We start from the raw sequence: 18,700 nt of genomic DNA on the forward strand, positions 1-18,700 counted from the left end.
ATAACTGCAGTTTTAGAGTTGGGCGCGGGGATTAAAAAAAGGAGAGATGCAGAGAGTGCACAGGAACGAGGTGTGGAGGATGGAGACATAGAGAGAGTGTTGCGAAAACAACATTTATTTTGAAACAAATTTTGAATGCTAAAACTGCATTTATTTTAAAATGAAGGGAATAAGTGTATATTTTCCACTTGAGGCAAAATTTCATATGACAGTAAAAACCGAACCTGTCTTTTTGAAACGAAAGGTTTTCTACCTATCGAATCCCTTACCACTATTTTGCTACTCTATTTGTTTCAAAATACAAGTGATATTTGTCTTTTTTATATGCGTTTCTCCTTTCATCTTATTTTTAAAAAATCGTGTAAATTTTATTTATTTTGTCATATTTTTTTATCATTATATATAGATAACTTAATAATGAATCACATTTCTATTTTAATAGAACTAGTTTTTTAATAAAACAAATAGTCAAATGTACATAAGAAAGCCAACATTATCCTACATTTTAGAATGGATTGAGTACAGTCTTTTCACCAACATTTTTTTTTTGAAAAAATAGCGTCAAATGGTGCTGTATGCATTGCGTGTTTGAGTATAATAATTACAAGTTAATTTTTTGAAAAAATTTATATTTCTGTTTTAACAGTAAACAAAAAATATTTTTTTGAGGGGTAACAAAAAAATATTTGTAACTAGTAATCAGGACTTGGCCTTCCGTGCTTAGAAGTAGGGAAGTTTCAGCACTTGGGTCTCACTGCAAGGCCCAGCAGCCCAGCCCAGCCCAGCAGAGAGAGCAGAAGAAGCGTGCGGGACCCGGAAACGAAGGGAAGCGCCATCTTCCTTCTGTCCTCTCGCCTCCGCCTCCGCCTCCGCCTCCCTTCTCTATTTATCGCCGGCTGCTAGGGTTTTATGGTTGCCGCCGCGACGCCTACCGAGCGCCACCGCCTCCAAGCCCCCCACCCTCATCGCGCGCGTGCCCGGTCTGGACCTGTCCCCCTGGGTCATCCATCCATCCGTTCGCCTGCTCCGGCGCGCAAGCAAGCCGCGCCACCGGGCGCCGGCCGTCCTCCGGTCCTCTCCCGACGCCGACTCCGCCCCTCCGTCCAGCTCCAACCTGCCATCCGGCGGCAGCTTCTTCCATCACAGCGACTACTGGGCCGGCGTGGAGGCCCCGAGCTTCGCGCTGCTGCCGGCGCTGGACCCAAACATACTACTCCCGCGGCAAGGTAGCTGCCCCTTCCTTTCTCCCCTCACTGTAAAGCTTGTGGATCCGTAATATTTAGGCTGATCGCGATTGCAATATGGAATTTGTTGTGTTATCCAAATGGCGACTGCCGACCCGAATCATGAGTAGCTAAATCTTGTTGGGTTTATCTGTAGTAGGCACTGTATGTAGATAATTGAGTTCTGTTGCAACTCTGGATTCAATTCATGCATTTGGTACTCTGATACTAGAGTGAAATTGGTGTGTAGGTTTGCTTAGCTTGGCGTAAAATTGGTGAAATAGGCCGCCAAATCTAATATATCTTGCTAGTTTTAGTTATTCTATACTTGTATACCAAATTGTATATACTGAATTAATTGGAGAATTCGGTAGTTTTGTACTGTATTGTGTGTTGGATTTATGGCTAGACATACCCTGGCCTCAAATCCTGGCAATGCCATTGTTTATATTTATATATACCGAGGCGAATTGTTTGGGGAATTTTGTATTTGTGACCGATTGTGGATTGGTTTATACCTTACTGCATATCAGATTTTTGGCTAGGCCTATCCTGGTTCAAAACCTGGGTCTGCCTCTGTGACCTTGATTTCTTATGTTTGTTGTCGTGTAGATTGAAAGATGCTGTTTTTCAGGTTCTCTAATAAATATTTGGCTAATTGGCTCACAAATTTATGCAGGGTGTATCAGTTGTATTCCTTAACTCAGGAGCTCCATTAAGAACTTGACATAATTCTTCAAATGGAGTTCCAGAAGAGCTGCCTTCTGATCACTTATGCCCCGGAGATCATAGATGGGGCACCTGTGTATGTTTCATCTAACTGTCTGCCTGTGAAAGCTTCAAAGTATGAACCTGCTGGCCATTCGTTCCATGCTGCGGCAATGAAGCTTCTTGGTCTTGGGGAGCAAGAAGACACGGAAACTGATGATTGCAGTGTTTCATCGGACGACAAAAGCCAAGATTTTAATGCAGCTTCTGACACCTTTAGCAGCAAAGGGAAGAAGAAGTCTTCTGGCAGTCAGCAGCAGGATCATTATGCATTGCTTGGGTTGGGACACTTGCGGTTCTTGGCCACTGAAGATCAGATTAGGAAAAGCTACCGTGACATGGCTCTTAAACATCATCCAGATAAGCAGGCAGCTCTGCTTCTTGCAGAGACAACAGAGGAGGCCAAACAAACGAAAAAGGATGAGATAGAGAGCCATTTCAAGGCCATTCAGGAGGCCTATGAAGTCCTCATAGACCCTACAAAAAGGAGGATTTATGACTCAACCGATGAATTTGATGATGATATTCCAACAGACTGTGCCCCACAAGATTTCTTCAAGGTTTTTGGCCCAGTTTTCATGAGGAATGGCCGCTGGTCTGTTACCCAGCCAATTCCTTCTCTAGGAGACGATGCTACTCCCATAGTCACAGGATTCGGGGTCGATGCCTCGTCCCTCGACCCGGGAACGTCGTTCCGATTCGAGTGTCGGGGTCGAAGAGGGTCAGTGTCCCATTCAAGGTTGGATCATGTCCCGGTTTGAAAGGGGTCGCAGCCCCATTGCTAGCAGATTTAATTGGGATAAGGAGGTTAAGGACAGTGGATTGGTGTGGTTTTTGTTAGACAATGAGCTGAGTACGTGTAGCATGGTCTAAATGTACTCTTTTATATGTTTCTTATATGCTTGTGCAGATTAGTTTCTTCATTAGTAGCATATATATAGTTTTTGTCTTTATCGACCCGAAGATATCGACCCCGATGAATCAGGGTCGCGTCCCACATAATAATTTATCGTTCCATAGATGTATACCCCCTTCGTACCATAATTTTATAAAGTGACGACCCTCGACCCTCGACCCCGTTCCTCGACCCGATCGACCCAGGAACTTTGTGACTATGGCTACTCCCTTAGAGGAAGTTGATAAGTTCTACAATTTCTGGTACAACTTCAGGAGTTGGAGAGAATTTCCAGATGATGATGAATATGACTTGGAGCAAGCTGAATCTCGTGAACATAGGAGATGGATGGAGAGGCAGAATGCAAAGCTACAAGAGAAGGCCAAAAAGGCAGAGTATGCACGAGTACGCACTCTTGTTGACAATGCATACAGGAAGGACCCAAGGATCCAGAGAAGGAAGGATGAGGAGAAAGCTGAGAAGCAGAGGAGAAAGGAGGCAAAGTATTTGGCGAAAAAGTTGCAGGAGGAGGAAGCTGCAAGAGCAGCTGAAGAGGAAAAGAAAAGGAAAGAAGAGGAGGCTAAGAAAGTTGCAGAAGCTGCTCTCCATCAAAAGAAGTTGAAGGAGAAAGAGAAAAAGCTGCTGCGCAAAGAGAAAACCCGTATGCGAACTCTTGCAGCACCTGTAGTTACAGAGAACCGCTTTGGTCTGTCAGAAGCAGATGTTGAGGCAGCATGTGCATCGCTTGATTTTGAACAGCTCAAGAAACTCTGTGATGGTATGGAGGGTAAGGAAGCAGCTGAAAAGGCCAGGTTGCTGAGAGGTGCATTGAACAAAGAAAGTTCCTCAAAGGAAGCAAATGGTGTGGAGAGTTCTGCCCCAAAATCTAATCCTGCAGTAGAAAAGGTGCCCCAAGCCAAAGCCAGCAGCCTATTGAACAACTATGAGAAGAAAGAGAAACCATGGGGAAAGGAAGAGGTTGAGATGCTGAGGAAAGCAATCCAAAAGTATCCAAAGGGAACTTCGAGAAGGTGGGAGGTTGTTTCTGAGTTTATTGGGACAGGTAGATCTGTTGAAGAGATCCTCAAGGCCACAAAAACTGTTCTTCTGCAGAAACCAGATTCAGCGAAAGCTTTCGATTCTTTCCTCGAGAAACGCAAACCAGCCCAATCAATCGCTTCGCCTCTTTCAACTCGAGATGAAACAGTTGGGCCCTCGACTGAGGGAGCTGGGACTGCTTCATCCAAGGCATCCGCACAACCTGCTAGCAGTCAGGCAGCCAATGAGAAATCTGCTGCTGACCCTGTCCCAAATGGAGCACCTTCTGTCACAGATCCAGATGCCTGGACAGAGACACAGGTGCTGGCTCTTGTACAAGCTTTGAAGGCCTTCCCAAAGGATGCAAGCCAAAGATGGGAGTGGGTGGCTGCTGCTGTCCCAGGTAAAACAGTAGTCCAGTGCAAGAAAAAGGTTGCTGCGATGAGGGAGAACTTCCGGAGCAAGAAAAGCGGGGAGTAATGCTTTGGGAGAATAACCTCACTGGAAGTACATTTTGGGGGCAGATAGTCTCTGAACGGCAATATCTCAAACATATCGGCTGGTGGCTTTTGCGGAAGGTTTTGCTTGGCGAACCTCTTGCATCACCAGCGGTGAGAATAATTTTGTGTTGGGGCCGTGACAGCTTTTGTTTAACCCGCCCGTGTCGGCATTTTGCTTAGCATTCAAGTTTGGGTCTGCCGCAGGAGGATGTGCCATTGAAGCTCATCCACTGTTAATGGGCTGATGATTGGCCTTTTGTTGCAGTTATCTAAGCTTGCTGGGAGTTCGCATTGGTGTAGTTTCATATGGTCTGGCCTGGCTGAGTAAAAAATGTAGAGAACCACATCTGTTATTATTTATCAACTGAGATAGAAATATTTGTTACATCGTGAGACCTATTATTGAAGTGAGCATTCGTTAATGTCGCTAATGCATAATTCCCCTGATATTGGTCTTCCATCTGGTGGCAGGTGGCTATCCTGGTCATAGATTTGTCTGACATCTTATTTGTTTCTGTGAATGCTGGTTGCTCGGTACATTGCATTTGAGCAACGAACATGCCTGTTATGCACTTATGCTAGTCTCCAATCCTTTTTGCAATGTGTCACTCGTTGAATATTGATGCCCTGCTGGCATGTTTGTTATGCCAGTCTCCAATCCTCATGCGAACTGTCACTCATTGAATATTGATGGTGAAAAATGTTGTCACATACTGCAAATAAACATGATCTGAGGCGTCCTAACTTAGCTCGTGTTACAATGAATGAAGGTTGCTCTGCTCTGTTCTGTCATCAGAATGCAGATCCATGGTAGATTCTATTCTAGATCGGCAATGCAAATATGCAATGCACACGAGGAACTAGGAAGGAGTGGCTAGCTAGGCAGGTGCAACAGCGTTGTTGGTGTTGGGCGGCTGCTGCTGTATGACGAGGATGGACACCTTGGACGCGAACTCTGCGGAGGCCAGCATATCCCCCAGCACGCCCAGCTCCGGGAACTCGCTCCACTCCGACAGCCCGCTGGTGAGCGCCGCCGACGAGCCCTCCGTGGAGGAGGGGCCGTCGCCGCCGCGCCGCCCCACCACGAGCAGGTCGAACTTCTCGCTCATGGAGCGCACGACGGAGGCGGTGCCCTCGCCGTCCTCCACCGTCTTCTCGACATAGACGGCGCGGTCGTTGTCCCTGTGCCTGGTCCAGAAGTCCTGGAGCACCTCCTCGTCCCTGGCCTCGTCGCGCCCGCCCATGCCGACCCAGTTGCGCAGCTTGAAGCGCACCACCGTGAGCGAAACGGCGCCGGCCTCCGCCATCCGCGACGCGTACGCCAGCGCCTCGCGGTCGTCGGCGCCGCCCAGGAAGTAGAGCGCCACCCGCTGCAGCAGGCTGCCGGCGGCGGTGGCGCAGGCGGACCCCGCGGCGAGGCCGTGGTCGACGAGGATGGCGACGGAGCAGGGCGCGTACTGCAGCACGGCGCGGTTGGCGGCGCGGACGGCGGCGTTGGCGGTGCTGCGCGCGCCGTCGGAGGACTTGTGGAAGGGCAGCAGGACGAGGGTGGCCTTGCGGCCGTGCGCCAGCGAGCACACGTCGTGGTGCATCGAGCTGTAGGGCGCCTGCGCCACGTAGGGGCTCACCGTCACCGCCGCCGCCTGCTGCTCGAAGTAGCGGAAGGCGTTCACGATGCGGTCCGACGGCGAGGGGTTGCTGGTGGCCTTGCGGTGGCGGTGCGGCTTGAGCACGGAGACGGCGCGGCCGACGAGCTCCGTGAGGTGGAGCACGACGAGCGACACGGGGGCCTCGCGCGACGACCCCGACGCGTCCAGCAGGTCGATCAGCGGCGCCGCGTGGTCCTCGGTGTAGAGGCAGGCGAGCACGCGGAGGTCGCCGCCGTCCTGCTGCTCCTCGAGCGTGCGGCGCTTGGCCCTGGCGAACTGGCCCGCGGGGTCGTAGAGCAGGCTGATGAGCGGCGTGGAGACGGCGGTGATGAGCACCATGGAGAGCGTGAGGACGGAGTAGTGCTCGGCGGTGGCTTAGTGTCTAGGGTTTAGGGCACGAACAGCTCCAGCGCGCACCACTGCCCCCCCCCCCCCCCCCCCCCCGCCGCCTCCCAGCCTCAGCTCCCCGGGGTCCGTGCGGTACCCCGACAGCGCCATGTACACGGGCAGGAACAGCGCGATGAAGAAGGAGTCGAGCCGCTCCGTCATGGTGGCGCCGATGGGCATGCCGCCGGGCAGCGCCAGCCCCAGCATCATGGGCCCGATCATGTACTTGAACCCGATGGCGTCCGTCGCCAGCGCCGACAGCAGCGCACCGATCACCACCACCACGAAGGAGCCCTCCGGCCTCCGAGAGGAGCGACCCCGCCGGGGTGCGCCGGTACGCGATGTAGCGCCCTGCGGGGCGCGCCACGAGGCCCACGAAGAGCACGAAGCCGACGAAGGAGGCGAGGATCTTGGCGGTGAAGGCGGGGGACGTGGCCTCCGTGACGAGGATGAAGGCGGCGGAGCAGGCGCGGATGAACCAGGAGACGACGTCGGTGATGAGAAAGGCGGTGAGCGCGATGCGGCCGAGGTCGGTGTTGAGGAGGTCGAGGTCGGAGAGCGCGTCGGCGATGACGGGGAAGGAGGAGAGCGAGAGGCGGACGGCGAGCTCGGAGACGAGCGACGTGCCGCGGAGGTCGTCGGGGAGCGACGGGCGCAGCGCGTGGAAGACGGGGAGCGTGACTGCGAGCGGGACGAGGGCGCCCGTGAGCGCCACGGCGAGCGCGCGGCCGCTGGGGCGGCGGAGGAGGCCGAGGTCGGTCTTGACGCCCATGGAGAAGAGGAAGAGGATGAGCGCCACGAGGGAGACGCTCTCGAGGATGTAGGTGCCGCGCTCGGAGAAGAGGACGGCGCGGAAGGCGTCGCAGCGGCCGAGGAAGGTGGGGCCGAGGAGGATGCCGACGAGCATGTGGGTGACGAAGCGGGACTGCGCGAGGCGGCGGACCAGGAGGTGCGCGGCGGCGGAGAGGAGCAGGATGAGGGAGACCTGGACGAGGAAGAGCGGGAGGGCGAAGCGCAGCGGCTGGTCGCCCAGGAACATGCCCTGCGAGTTGACGAGGTTGTTGTCGTAGCACGCCGCCGCCAGGGGCTTCACCGTCGGCTCCACCGCCCCCGCCGACATGTTCACCACCACCGACATCTTGTCGATCGATTGATCGATCAAATCTCCTTGGGAAGCTGTTTGTTAGAAATCTTTGCTAACTAATTACGAGCAGCAGCCTAGGCATTCATTCATTCAGTGGCATCATTGGTTCCTTTCCTTTCTTCCATCTGCATTGTTTGGATCGAAATTCCCCTGTTGGCATGCATGTGGCCGCGAGAGAGTGAAGGAAGCTCAATGTGGGCACGCAGACATGCAGTGCGAGCTCCCTTGCTTGTCTTGTTCAACTATTTTTAGCTGTGTGGATGAGAGTGGAGAGCAAGAATACTGTATTGATTGATCCAATAATAGGAGGTGGTTCTAATTTCTGAAACAACAATCGGAGGGGCCGAATGATTCACTAAGATCAATCCTTGAACTAGGTGCCAGGTGGATTCCACACATTCAGCTCGCCGGCCGAAGCTCATCAATGGAGACAGCCGTCGGGCCGGGATGCCCACGCGCCACGCCGCCGGCATGGCAGAGGAGGACGACGACGGCTTGTTCCTCCCTCACGCGCCGCGCAACGGGCCGCGTGGACCAGAATACTTACTTGGAAGGGCCTCCGTGATATAATTGGGCCTTGCATTGGCCCAGGCCCGGCAACAATCCTACTCTTGGGCCTGGGCCCCCGTGCCTCCCTCCACCAGCTCATCTTCAGACATTCAGACTTCAGATACACCTGCCTGCCGATCTTCAGACTCCATTGTTCCAAGTTTCAATTGCAAAAACACTGGCCTCTTTCTAACTGAACATCTCCAATTTTCAATTCAGTACTAAAGTTTCAACTTGGATTTCTGAATAGTTGTAACAATTCCAAATGCCCATCGTTTTCATATGGTGTCAGAAATCTCAGCAACAAAAGTTACAACAAAATCAAACCCCTTTTACCCCCACACAACTCGATCAATCATGCAGAGAAGAGGTAAGTAGCAGCACCGCTTGATACACAGGCGAGCTGGATGAACTACGTACTTTGCTTGTTCAGCGACGCCTACCCCTGTCCATTTCTGCTTATCCATCCTAACAACCTGAATGCGACATGGCATTACCTCGACCAAATCCGAATGCCATTCTGCAGCCATGCAGATTTCTACGTGCACCCACCAAGAAAACGACTCCCCATCGATTCAATTCAACCAAATCAATCCTGATGCTCGTCGTCTTCATCTTCATCCAGAGAGCTCGACCGCCTCCGCCAGCTCAGCACGCGCCCCATCCGCGGCAGCCTGATCACCGAGTTCGCCCGCGCCACCCCCTCCAGAGCTCTCCACACCGTCGTCCCCTCCTCCGCCGCCTCGCCGCCGCCGCTCGCAACCTTCTTGCGGAAGCTCCCCGTGAACGGCACGGCCTCTGCTGATGTGCCTCCTCGGAGGCTGTCCTCGGGCGACGGCGCCCTCCGGTTCAGGAAGAGGCAGACCACGGCGCAGTCGTCGACCATGGACGTCGGGTACTTGCGCCGCCATGCTCGGACAGCACGGTCTATCAGCTGCCTCGCCGCCTTGGATGGGTCCGTGGTTGACGACACGATCTTCACCACCTCTCTGTTGGTCAGCACGTCCCAAATCTACACCACCAACCACATTTTTTGACAGGTGTTACTTCAGTCATATCGTCTACAGTTCTAGTCTTTTTTCTATTTTGTACTTAAATAAATCAGTTTCGTAAAACAATGATGATTAAATCGGTGACAGTGATATATCAGCTTCAAACTTTCAGTTGACAGTCGCTTTTCTCATAAAGCCCTGATCCTACTGTTGTGTGCTCGCTTAAATGTATTTGGAGTATCACTGAAGAGTCAAAAATGGAGTCCTTTCTTTTTAAAGAGAAAACAGGCCACCGAATGAAACGAGCAAAATATGTAGAAATCTTAACCATTGATCTTACGTACCCCATCAGTAGCAAGCACCAGGAACTCATCCTTTTCAGACAACTTCCTGTAGTACACTTCAGGGGTACAAATGAGGCCATGATTCTTCAGGCAGAAGTCCCCAAATGCCCTTGCCATCGCAAGGCCCGGCGCATCCTGGTCAGGCAACCACATTCTAGGCACATCTGGCTCGTCATCCATAGCGAAAACTCGGCCTTTACAATTCAGAATCCTTGCGAGTTCACCTATAATCACAAGAGCACAACAATGCAAAATGCAGTCAAGAAGTTTGTACATGCATGCCAACAATAATCATGAATAAAAGGCCATTCAGATGCTCACTTGGAAGATCTGGTTTCAAGTCAATGGTGAGTTGGACCGGGATCAGACGATCTTTACTGTCCCGGGAGCAAAGAACGGCACGTGAATCCCCCAGATTGGCAATGATCAAGTGATCACCCTATGGATAAGAAGGGAAATTAGTACTAATTACAGAGCAGGACCAATTAGTTTGTATGATTTAGCTATAGGTTAGTTTCAGTACGATATCTGTAACTTAAACAGGCTTCCATATCAACTAGTTCGATTTCTACACCTCAGTGATTGCTATCAGTGTGTATAAGTGGAAACAAAACAAACCTCCCAATTCAGGTAGTTCAGTTCCTGCATTCTATCATTTTATTTTAGCACATATACAGGTGCAAGCTAGTCCACCTATAGAAAGAAGACACACTCAGATGCAAGATTGTGACGGGTAAATATTGGTACCTGCCTGACGACAGTGACTGCAGTTGTGCCACTGCAAATGCAATCGATACCTGAATGTTGCCTCAGGTCCTGATCCACTTCCTCAAACGTCTTCACAAATATGTCCTTCCATGTAGACAGCAGTAGGTTCTCATCACTTGTATCACTGGATGAGGTGGAATCTGACTTGTCAAAGGAATCTACATCTGTATTACTGGAGGAGGGATCTTCTTCAGTTGTGAGCTTCAAATTATCCCTCGAGGGATCTTTCTCTTCACTTCTCAGTTTCAAAGTGGAGGACAGCTTCATGGGAAGGGCGTCACGGACATGACGCGCAACATCACGGCCAAGGGGTCCATGGCCATCAAACACCCCGCAGAAGATGTGGCCTTTGTGGCCAGCAAAGTCCTGAGAAAATTGACACAATTGTCAGACATCAAGAATTCAAGATTAAGCGAGTTGTGCACGTCAAGTGGAAATGAAACATCACTACATCAGCAATATAATGTACTAGCACTGGATATGCTAACGTACAAGATATGGATGTTCCACCATAATTTTCAATATCCCTGCTCTGGATCATGTACAGCTGAAGCCTCAGGACATTTTGCTGGTGTGCAATAAAAACAGGCAGGTACGCAGATTCAGGTAGATTTCTTTTCTTCGGCACCAAATATTGGAGGTCACAAAGATTGCAATATTCAAAAAGATAGGCATAGACATGGCCCACAATTTCAATTTACCTAGTCTCTCATAGTGTTTACCGGGTAGTACAGGGACTAGGGTCTAGGGAAACACATACAAACGGTTGTGATTAGGAAATTCGTTCAGGTGCATCTCAGGTTGCCGATGCGCAGGTGGAGAAAACTAGAGGTGGATTCGGTGCCTTGTGGTTAAATAAATGAAATTGTGGGTGCAAATCGCATGACCCGGTGAGCATCTTTGTGTGTTGCAGCCAAAATGAGACCATGTGTACTATACGAGACAAGAAGCTAGCCAGATACTTTGTCGGGGCAAGCAAGCTAAGAGCTAATTAGCAAGGGGAAGAAACTAATCTCCAAGCAAAATCAGGAGAGGTGAAAGAAGGAACCTGGCAGACGGTCATGGCGTCCTGGTTGGCGCCCTTCCATCCTTGCTTGGTGTGCATGGAGGCCCCCGCGCCGGTCCAGAGCTGCTGGTGGAAGGATTCGTCTTGCATCCATGGGAAGCCCTGCTCATCGTGGAGCTCGCCTGCCGCCGGGCTGCTGCAACAGATCCCCATTGCAGCGACGAGAGCTCCTTCTTTCCTCTTCAAGCAGCCGCAGCAGCAGGAGGATGTCCTTAAAATGGGGGTGTGGTGGTTTAATTTATCTGCCGTCGTTCATGGTGCGGGGAGTTGATGGGTAGGTGGGGTGGGGGTGAGCCCATCACCAGACCGCCATTAATGAGGAGGACGCGGTGTGACGACGGCCCAGCATGCCTGCCTGCCATGGTAGTCGTACTGCTGCAGGTAGTTGATAGATTATAACCAACTAACCAAAGCTAGGCCAGCTGCTGCTCGCTCTGCAGCTTGATGAAAACGAAAAGGCTAATAGAAAGAGAGAGAGAGAGAGAGAGAGAGAAAGAAAGGGAGTCGTAGGCAAGCAAGGAAGAAGACAGGTCAGAGATGCCATTTTGATGGTAAGCAGCTGTTAAGGGATTGATTGATCGGATTCTCCTCTCTAACCAGCCTTTAATAACACTGTGTTGCCCTGCCCTAGGTGCACCGGCGAGCAAGGACGGAGCCAGGTACCATAAAAAAGAACACACACACACACGCCTCCACCAATGTAGTATGCACGCAAACTATGAACACCTTCGAAAAATCAGACTCATTGATACTATCGCTTTCTTCTTTCTCACTCCCATTTTATAAGAGTTCTTTCTTCTTCTTCCTTTTAGCAGTGTCACTCTAACTTGGCTTTGCTTGAGTGGGGGTTTTTTTTTTGTGTCTCCTTCCTCGACACTGCACATCACCGCATCTCAAGACCGTAGCCCACTGTCAATTGGACCACTACTTGGTCTCTTTTTAAGTTGGGTGAATCTCCACAAGTAAGAACCCTAAAACACCATCTGAGGAGATGTAATCGCCATTGGGGAGATGGTTGGATGCATGGGGTCATTTGCTCATCAATGCAACGGATCGGAGCATTGCATAATGCATCAGCCGTGGTGCCGTGGTGGGCAACTGTGTCTTTCTTCTTTTGTCAGTTGGGCGGCAACATGGTTCCTTACCTGAATCCCGTGTCGCTCCCTCCGCACCATTTCCTGAGGGACTTCAATGCCACCTTCAATTCCATCCAACGGCGACTCTCAATCCAACTCAAATCTAATTACTTATATAATTTATATATCGCTACCAATCATTCATCGAGTTCAAACACCTGCAAGCTCGCTTTAACGATCACATGCTTGTGTTGCCTAATAGAGATGCACAAAGCCACTTCATTCCAGCATTTCGAAACCATCATGCACCAGCCCACCCCCACCAGGGCCATTAGCAGTTTAGCACAAGCACCGTCAGGCACATCGTTCGCAGTAAACTTCAACTCCCATATCTCATCACACAAGAAAGAAACCGTAGCACATCTCTTCAACATCAAACTCTTTCTTCCATCTATATACTGCTTTGCAAAAGTAGTACATGCAAAGGGATTGCTGGATCTATATCTACTCATCTATAATACTAGTGTACAACAACATACTTATGTCAAAATCTCACCCCGCCAATTACAATACAAAACTTTGAGCTCATTCCTTAGGATCACCAGGCTCCACTTCAGAATCCCAGTCAAGAATCGTCGTCGATCACCCAAGTTGAAATACCCTCCCTGCTTGCCACACAGTAGCTACTCTTGAAACCTACTCATCGTACAAGTACAGCTTGTGACTGTTGCTTCCATACATCACACGGTTCCATCTCAACCTGCACCAAACCACAACTGCTGTTAGGCACTTCCACATTCACAATTTGTAATTTTACTAAACACAAATTCATGGAAAAGTATGGTATATAAGACAGCCCTTAGGCATTTATGTTTCGAGGCCATGTTTAAGCTCATCGTCAGTTTATTTATCTTGTTTTGAAGCATAGGCAAAACAATGAAAGGATTTTTTTTTTATAAAAAAATCACATATAGGTATGGCAGCACACAAATGTTTTAGTAGGAATGGAACTTTTCCGAAAGCAAACAGTATGCGGGCTAAGTAACAAAGCAGCAAGCCACTTAACGACTAGATGGACACAACCTAGTGTAAGGGAGCAGTACGATACCTTGTATGGTTTGTCAATCCACTGGAACACACAGCCACGCGCCTCAACATTTTTTAGCATATGAGGAGGCATCATGGATTTGAATGCTGAATTGAGCTTCACTTTTGTCAAGCCACCACAGACCATAAGAGCAGCTATCAATCCGTTAGGTGAGATGCCCGCTAAATGTACAATGGTCATGTTCTGCAAGCCACATATGCTAGACAGGGAAAGAAGTCCAATATCGGTGACCGAGCAGTACGACAAGTTTATCTGCAATGAGACACATATGTTTATTAGCGCAACTGAAGTAAAACATACATGGTACTACCAGGATTTGGTTACATGAGAAAGAATCAAACTAATACCTGACGGAGGCTATGAGAGAACTGGGAAAGGTAAAGCATCCCCACATCATTGATCTCAAAGCATTTCTTAATATCAAGCTTGGAAAGTAGCCTGCATCCCGTTGCGATTTCTGAGAGCCCAGAGGATGAAACCCTGGGGCAGCCACGGATCTCCAGTGTATTCAGCTTTGTGCATTTTGAGAGTGCAGTCAGTGAACTGTCTGTTATTTCTGTACAGTAGGATAGATTGATAGCCTCTAGCATTGGACAGCCTTGTGCTATTTGAGTAACTCCTTCATCACTAATGCCTCCAGACCTGAAATCGAAACTACATATTAGTACATGGGCAAAGAAAACAAAGGAAGCAAACCACAAGGCATGTCCAATAATAATAACCTGTACAAATCAATGTCTCGGAGTTCTGGGCAAGACTTGCCAATGTGGGTAAGGCCTTCATCACTTATCTTCAAGCAAATGCCAATCTTTAGACTTGAAAGTTTGCTGCATGCACCGAGAGCTTTCAACCCTGCACAGAAAATATCCATAGTCAACTTTATGTCCATTTGACAAAGAATATAAAGATAGCAAGTTCAGAAAATACTGTCAGTTCAGTAAATACCTTCATCATCCAAATCCGTGTCAGTAAGATCCAACTCCTCCAACTGAGGACAGCACTTTCCAATCAGTCGGAGTGATTCACTGGAAACGCGGCTACAGGACTCCATTTTCAGAGAGACAAGGGAAGTGCATGAGCTAGTGATGGCAGCTAATGAAACATTGGTGATATTGCGACAGCAGGTGATGTCTAGCTTCAGTAGATTCTTTAGTCTTGAGACAGCAAAAGAAAGTTCCATGTCTGTCACTCCAGAGCACTTGCTCAGATTTAACTCCTTAATAGAAACACAAGAAGTTCCTATGGCTTTTAGTCCGCCAGGAATGAGTTTGCAGCCTTCCAGCTTCAGGGTCTGCAATTTAGCAATCCTATGGAAGCTGCTCACCATGGAAGGAGTAACCTGCTAACATTAAAGAATGTAAAAAATAAGTTGGGAGAGCTCAAGCCACGCCCAGGTAATTCAGTAATACAACTAGAGACTAGCTACTCACAGGACAGCAGTATGATAGATTCAGTTCCAGTAGATTTGGTGTCGACTTGACTATGGATGAAACTCCCACATGAGTGACATTCTGGCAATGGGACATATCAAGCACCTGCAACGATTTGCTGCATTCTTTTTCTAAACAACCAAGGGCATCATCATCAATTCCCACACATCCAACCAGTGTCAACACCTGAAGATTTTGTAGCTTCATGATAGCAGGTAAGCTCTCTTTTGTGATCTGCAATGCATGGTACGGTTCTTATTTCAGTCCAATATGAAAAGGGAGTTCGGTAGTGAACAAGCCGCAGCGGAAATTAAATCTATGACCACAGAATGTTGAGAAGAGAAGACAAGGCGGAGTTGGCCACTGCTGGTTCTGATCCTTTGATGCAAAGATCATTTGCTAGTCTATGTCCATGTATAGATAAGAGCGTGTGCAGATCAAGAATACTCTACGGTGGGCATGGACCAATTCCCTAAGTACTGTGTATATCTGCGGCGAAGGCAGTAGATCTCGCAAAGGAAAGGGGAAAAAAAAACAGTGCGTTTTATACCAATGAACTACTGCTAAAAGAAAAACGTGGCATCTTGATTGAAATCAAGAAACGCTTGGAATAGGCTAGTAGAGTAAAAGACAGGGTTTTCGCAAGGAATCAAGAATGGAAATGAGCCGTGGATGAAAAAAAGAAACCAAGAAAGCGTTTGCTGACCATGGTGTAGGAGAGATCCAAGGATGCGAGCTTCTTGCACTTGAGGGCGAGGAGGTGGATCCCCAAATCCGTGAGGCCGAGGCACCACTTGAGCGAGAGGTCCCGGAGGTCGGAGCAGCCGACGGCGACGCAGCCGAGGCCCATGTCGGTGATCGCCTTGCACCGGGACAGGGAGAGCCTGCGGAGCCGGCGCATCCGCGCCACCTCGGCCGCCGCGGCGTCGCCCAGATCGACCCCATTGGAGAGGTCGAGGTTGGCGAGGTCCGGGCAGGCCCCGGCGAGCGCGGCGAGGCCGGGCGCGCCGAACCCGGTGGAGCGGGAGAGGTCGACGGCGCGGAGCGAGGATCCGGAGGAGGAGACGGCGGCGAGGGCGGCGTCGGGGACGCGCGGGCAGAGGGAGAGGTCGAGGGTGGCGGCGGCGGGGTAGCGCGCGAGCGCGGCCGGGAGGAGGGCGGCGCGGAGCGGGCGGAGGCGGCGGCGGTGGCGCGACTCGGCGGCGTGGCAGGAGCGGGAGGCGAGGGCGAAGGACTTGAGGTCGGCGGCGGCGACGCGGTCGAGGACGAGGAAGAGGAGCTCGTCGGCGAGCGAGTGGAGGGGCGGCGGGGCGGGGGTGAGGCGGCGGCGGCGCTTGGGGTGGCGATCCGGCGAGGCCATGATGGATGGTGGTGGTGGGTTCTTGAGGGACGGAGCCGGCGGTGGTTGTGGCTGCAGATGAAGAGGGAGAGGCGGAGGGGAGGGAGCAGACAATAATGGCCGGGCCGGCGATGCGGTGGATGCGCAACGCAACGCTAGCAGACGAGCGGTGGGAACGGGAGGGGAGATGACGAGACCGCCCCTGGAACGTGCTCTTCTGGGAGCGGCGCGTTGCGCGTGCGTTTTCCAGGTTTGCCCCTGCCCTCCCAAAGCCGGGAAGCAGCTCGCAACGGGGCTACGACGGTAATTCCCGCGGTCGTATGGGAATCTGGTTGGACGGGAGGTACGGTACGGAGGATGTACCGGCGGGGGCAGAATGGGAAAAGCAAGGAAGCAGAAACGGAAGGAGTGGGGAGGGGTGGATGCGGGGGAGCAAAGGACTCCCATCGTACAGCCTGCTAGTGCGGACGCGTACGAAATGCCAATGCCAAAGACACCACAACCTTTGCCTCCCCAAGTCGCAGACATGTGGACCCTCCCACCTGACTACCTGAGGTAACAAAACGAGGAGTAGTTGTACTGGTCCCGTCCTCCCCGGGGACGGCTGCGTCCTGCCCACCTGTTGTGTTGTGTGTCAGCGACACACCATTCCGTTTCGTTCCCATCCGTCGTCTTCCCTGCTGGTAGTGGGCCCACCGTATTTTACAAGGTACGGCCACCATATTTTTACTCACTCGCACGCAACACCAGGAAATCAGCCAGCCGACCTCACCTCACACATGATGCCACTACCTCTTGTCCGCCTAAACTCCTCTCACCTTTTTTTAATTTAATTTTTAAAAAGAGGGGTATACCATTAAAAAAAAGGCCATAGTAGTATTATGCTTTTTACAAGCTCGGATGTATCCACTGCGTTCGGATGCTCTAGTTCCAATATAATATTTCTTTCTAGATTTTTTTTTATTTTTTATGTTTAAAATATATAAAAAATTTAAGATTAAACCACATAGATTTACAGAATATACTGTAATTGTCTTTCCGTCAACAAATTCTCCAATTTTGTCCAACCAGTGGACGAAACATAGTTTTTGTCTAATGCGTAGGTGGAAATTAGTTTCGTGGTCCCAACACTAGAAGGCGAAAACTAAATTTCGTCTCGCGGGTAGACGAAATCTAGTTTTTTCTAAAAAAAAGAAGGAATTTGTTTTACCTTCTTTTTCTTATTAATAGTTAACCACTGACGATCAACAGTTTTTTTTCAAAAAAAGGAGTGGAAATTTTTTAAGACACTGCAAAGGAATTTAGGGGGGGGGGGGGGGGGACTTTAGCAGACCTAATATTCTTGCCGGATATGAGGGGGAAAGTTGTGGAATGCAAAAGAAGAGAGTGGGGAATTTTTTAGATACTGGAAAAGGAAATTGACGTTGGTGCTTCGGTGGTGTGGCCATCCATCCCATCCGTACCTAACAAGGACGTGGTGGTGGGCCATTTCCGTCCTGTTCCGTTCCGTTAGGTTGAGTGGAGTGGAGTGGTACTTCACCTGGCCCTGATAAGCACTCCACCCGCTCATCGCAAAAGCCGATCCTATCACCACCAGGGAAAAGAAATCCCTCAATCTCTGCTATGCCTATGGCCCTGTTTGTTTCCGCTTATAAGCGGATTCTCGATGGAGAAAATCAAAAATCCCACCCAAACGCGTCGATTATAAGCCGATTCTCTGGGCCGCCGCTTCCCTACGAATCACAGAAACAACGTAGAAGGCGATTCTCCCCACCGCTACCCAAGACTCGCGCACGGCAGAAGCGAGAGGATTTTCCTCCCCCTGCCCCCGATACCCCCCTCTCGTCACCTCCTCCCCCGACCCCCTCCTCCCCCGAGATCTCGCCGCCGCCCCTGTACCGCCGCCGCCCCCCTCCTGGCGCCGCGGCCCCTCTACCGCCGCCGCTCCCTCCTGCGCCGCCGCTCCCACGCGTGGACTCGAGCCTTGGAGCTCTTCGGAGCGCCGCGAGCTCCCGCCGCTGGCCCTCTGCTGCGCCGCCGCCCTCGGGGAGACGCTGCGCATCCCGCACGGGGACTCGAGCCACCGGAGCTCTGCAGGCACCACGAGCCGCCTGAGCTCTGCAGGCGCCACGAGCTCCCCCGCGCCGTGCTTGCCCCTGCCCTCTCCCGCCGCCGACGCCGACGCCCCTGCCCCCCATGCAACGCTGCCTGCCACTCACTTCTGTGCGCGATTTTTGTTGGTCTTAGGCATTGTTTTTTCTATCTTTTTCCTCAAGTTCTTTTGCTGCCGTTATTAACGTTTGTGACATGTCATTAACATCTGTGACATTAATATATATTTGATATTATTGTATCCGGAATAATGTACTTGGAATTTAGAAATTAGTGCTGGTCTATCTTTTGGTAATTTTTTGACATTAACTT

General features: G+C 50.6%; 4 protein-coding genes across 5 annotated transcripts; 1 reads left to right on the forward strand and 3 right to left on the reverse strand.

Moving 5' to 3' along the window:
- The first annotated feature begins 824 nt into the window (after nucleotides 1-824).
- LOC120689577 (dnaJ homolog subfamily C member 2-like) lies at nucleotides 825-4,871 on the forward strand. The gene is made up of 3 exons (XM_039971881.1): nucleotides 825-1,226; nucleotides 1,903-2,623; nucleotides 3,109-4,871. Exons 2-3 carry the CDS (start codon nucleotides 1,964-1,966, stop codon nucleotides 4,402-4,404), a joined length of 1,956 nt encoding a protein of 651 aa, XP_039827815.1. The 5' UTR covers nucleotides 825-1,226; nucleotides 1,903-1,963; the 3' UTR covers nucleotides 4,405-4,871.
- Nucleotides 4,872-5,293: 422 nt separating this feature from the next.
- On the reverse strand, nucleotides 5,294-7,548 carry LOC120689451 (cation/H(+) antiporter 15-like). Its single transcript, XM_039971715.1, has 3 exons — nucleotides 6,828-7,548; nucleotides 6,523-6,613; nucleotides 5,294-6,447 (listed from the first exon to the last, which is right to left on the reverse strand). Exons 1-3 carry the CDS (start codon nucleotides 7,497-7,499, stop codon nucleotides 5,303-5,305), a joined length of 1,908 nt encoding a protein of 635 aa, XP_039827649.1. The 5' UTR covers nucleotides 7,500-7,548; the 3' UTR covers nucleotides 5,294-5,302.
- Nucleotides 7,549-8,365: 817 nt separating this feature from the next.
- LOC120689805 (probable protein phosphatase 2C 73) lies at nucleotides 8,366-11,972 on the reverse strand. Its single transcript, XM_039972213.1, has 5 exons — nucleotides 11,306-11,972; nucleotides 10,237-10,623; nucleotides 9,811-9,928; nucleotides 9,490-9,713; nucleotides 8,366-9,165 (listed from the first exon to the last, which is right to left on the reverse strand). The coding sequence occupies exons 1-5, from the start codon at nucleotides 11,474-11,476 to the stop codon at nucleotides 8,743-8,745; spliced, it is 1,323 nt and encodes a 440-aa protein (XP_039828147.1). The 5' UTR covers nucleotides 11,477-11,972; the 3' UTR covers nucleotides 8,366-8,742.
- A 793-nt stretch (nucleotides 11,973-12,765) lies between these two features.
- Nucleotides 12,766-16,400, reverse strand: LOC120689804 (F-box/LRR-repeat protein 3-like). Of its 2 annotated transcripts, none has more exons than XM_039972212.1 (7): nucleotides 15,644-16,400; nucleotides 14,938-15,171; nucleotides 14,453-14,846; nucleotides 14,230-14,359; nucleotides 13,855-14,149; nucleotides 13,508-13,759; nucleotides 12,766-13,159 (listed from the first exon to the last, which is right to left on the reverse strand). In XM_039972212.1, exons 1-7 carry the CDS (start codon nucleotides 16,295-16,297, stop codon nucleotides 13,100-13,102), a joined length of 2,019 nt encoding a protein of 672 aa, XP_039828146.1. In that variant the 5' UTR covers nucleotides 16,298-16,400; the 3' UTR covers nucleotides 12,766-13,099. The 2 variants fall into 2 exon arrangements, with proteins under 2 accessions (XP_039828146.1, XP_039828145.1); XM_039972211.1 differs by having other exon boundaries at nucleotides 14,453-14,849; nucleotides 15,644-16,344.
- Between the last annotated feature and the right edge of the window lie 2,300 nt (nucleotides 16,401-18,700).

The sequence above is a fragment of the Panicum virgatum genome, chromosome 9N (genome assembly GCF_016808335.1).
Source record: "Panicum virgatum strain AP13 chromosome 9N, P.virgatum_v5, whole genome shotgun sequence".
NCBI classification, from domain to species: domain Eukaryota; kingdom Viridiplantae; phylum Streptophyta; class Magnoliopsida; order Poales; family Poaceae; genus Panicum; species Panicum virgatum.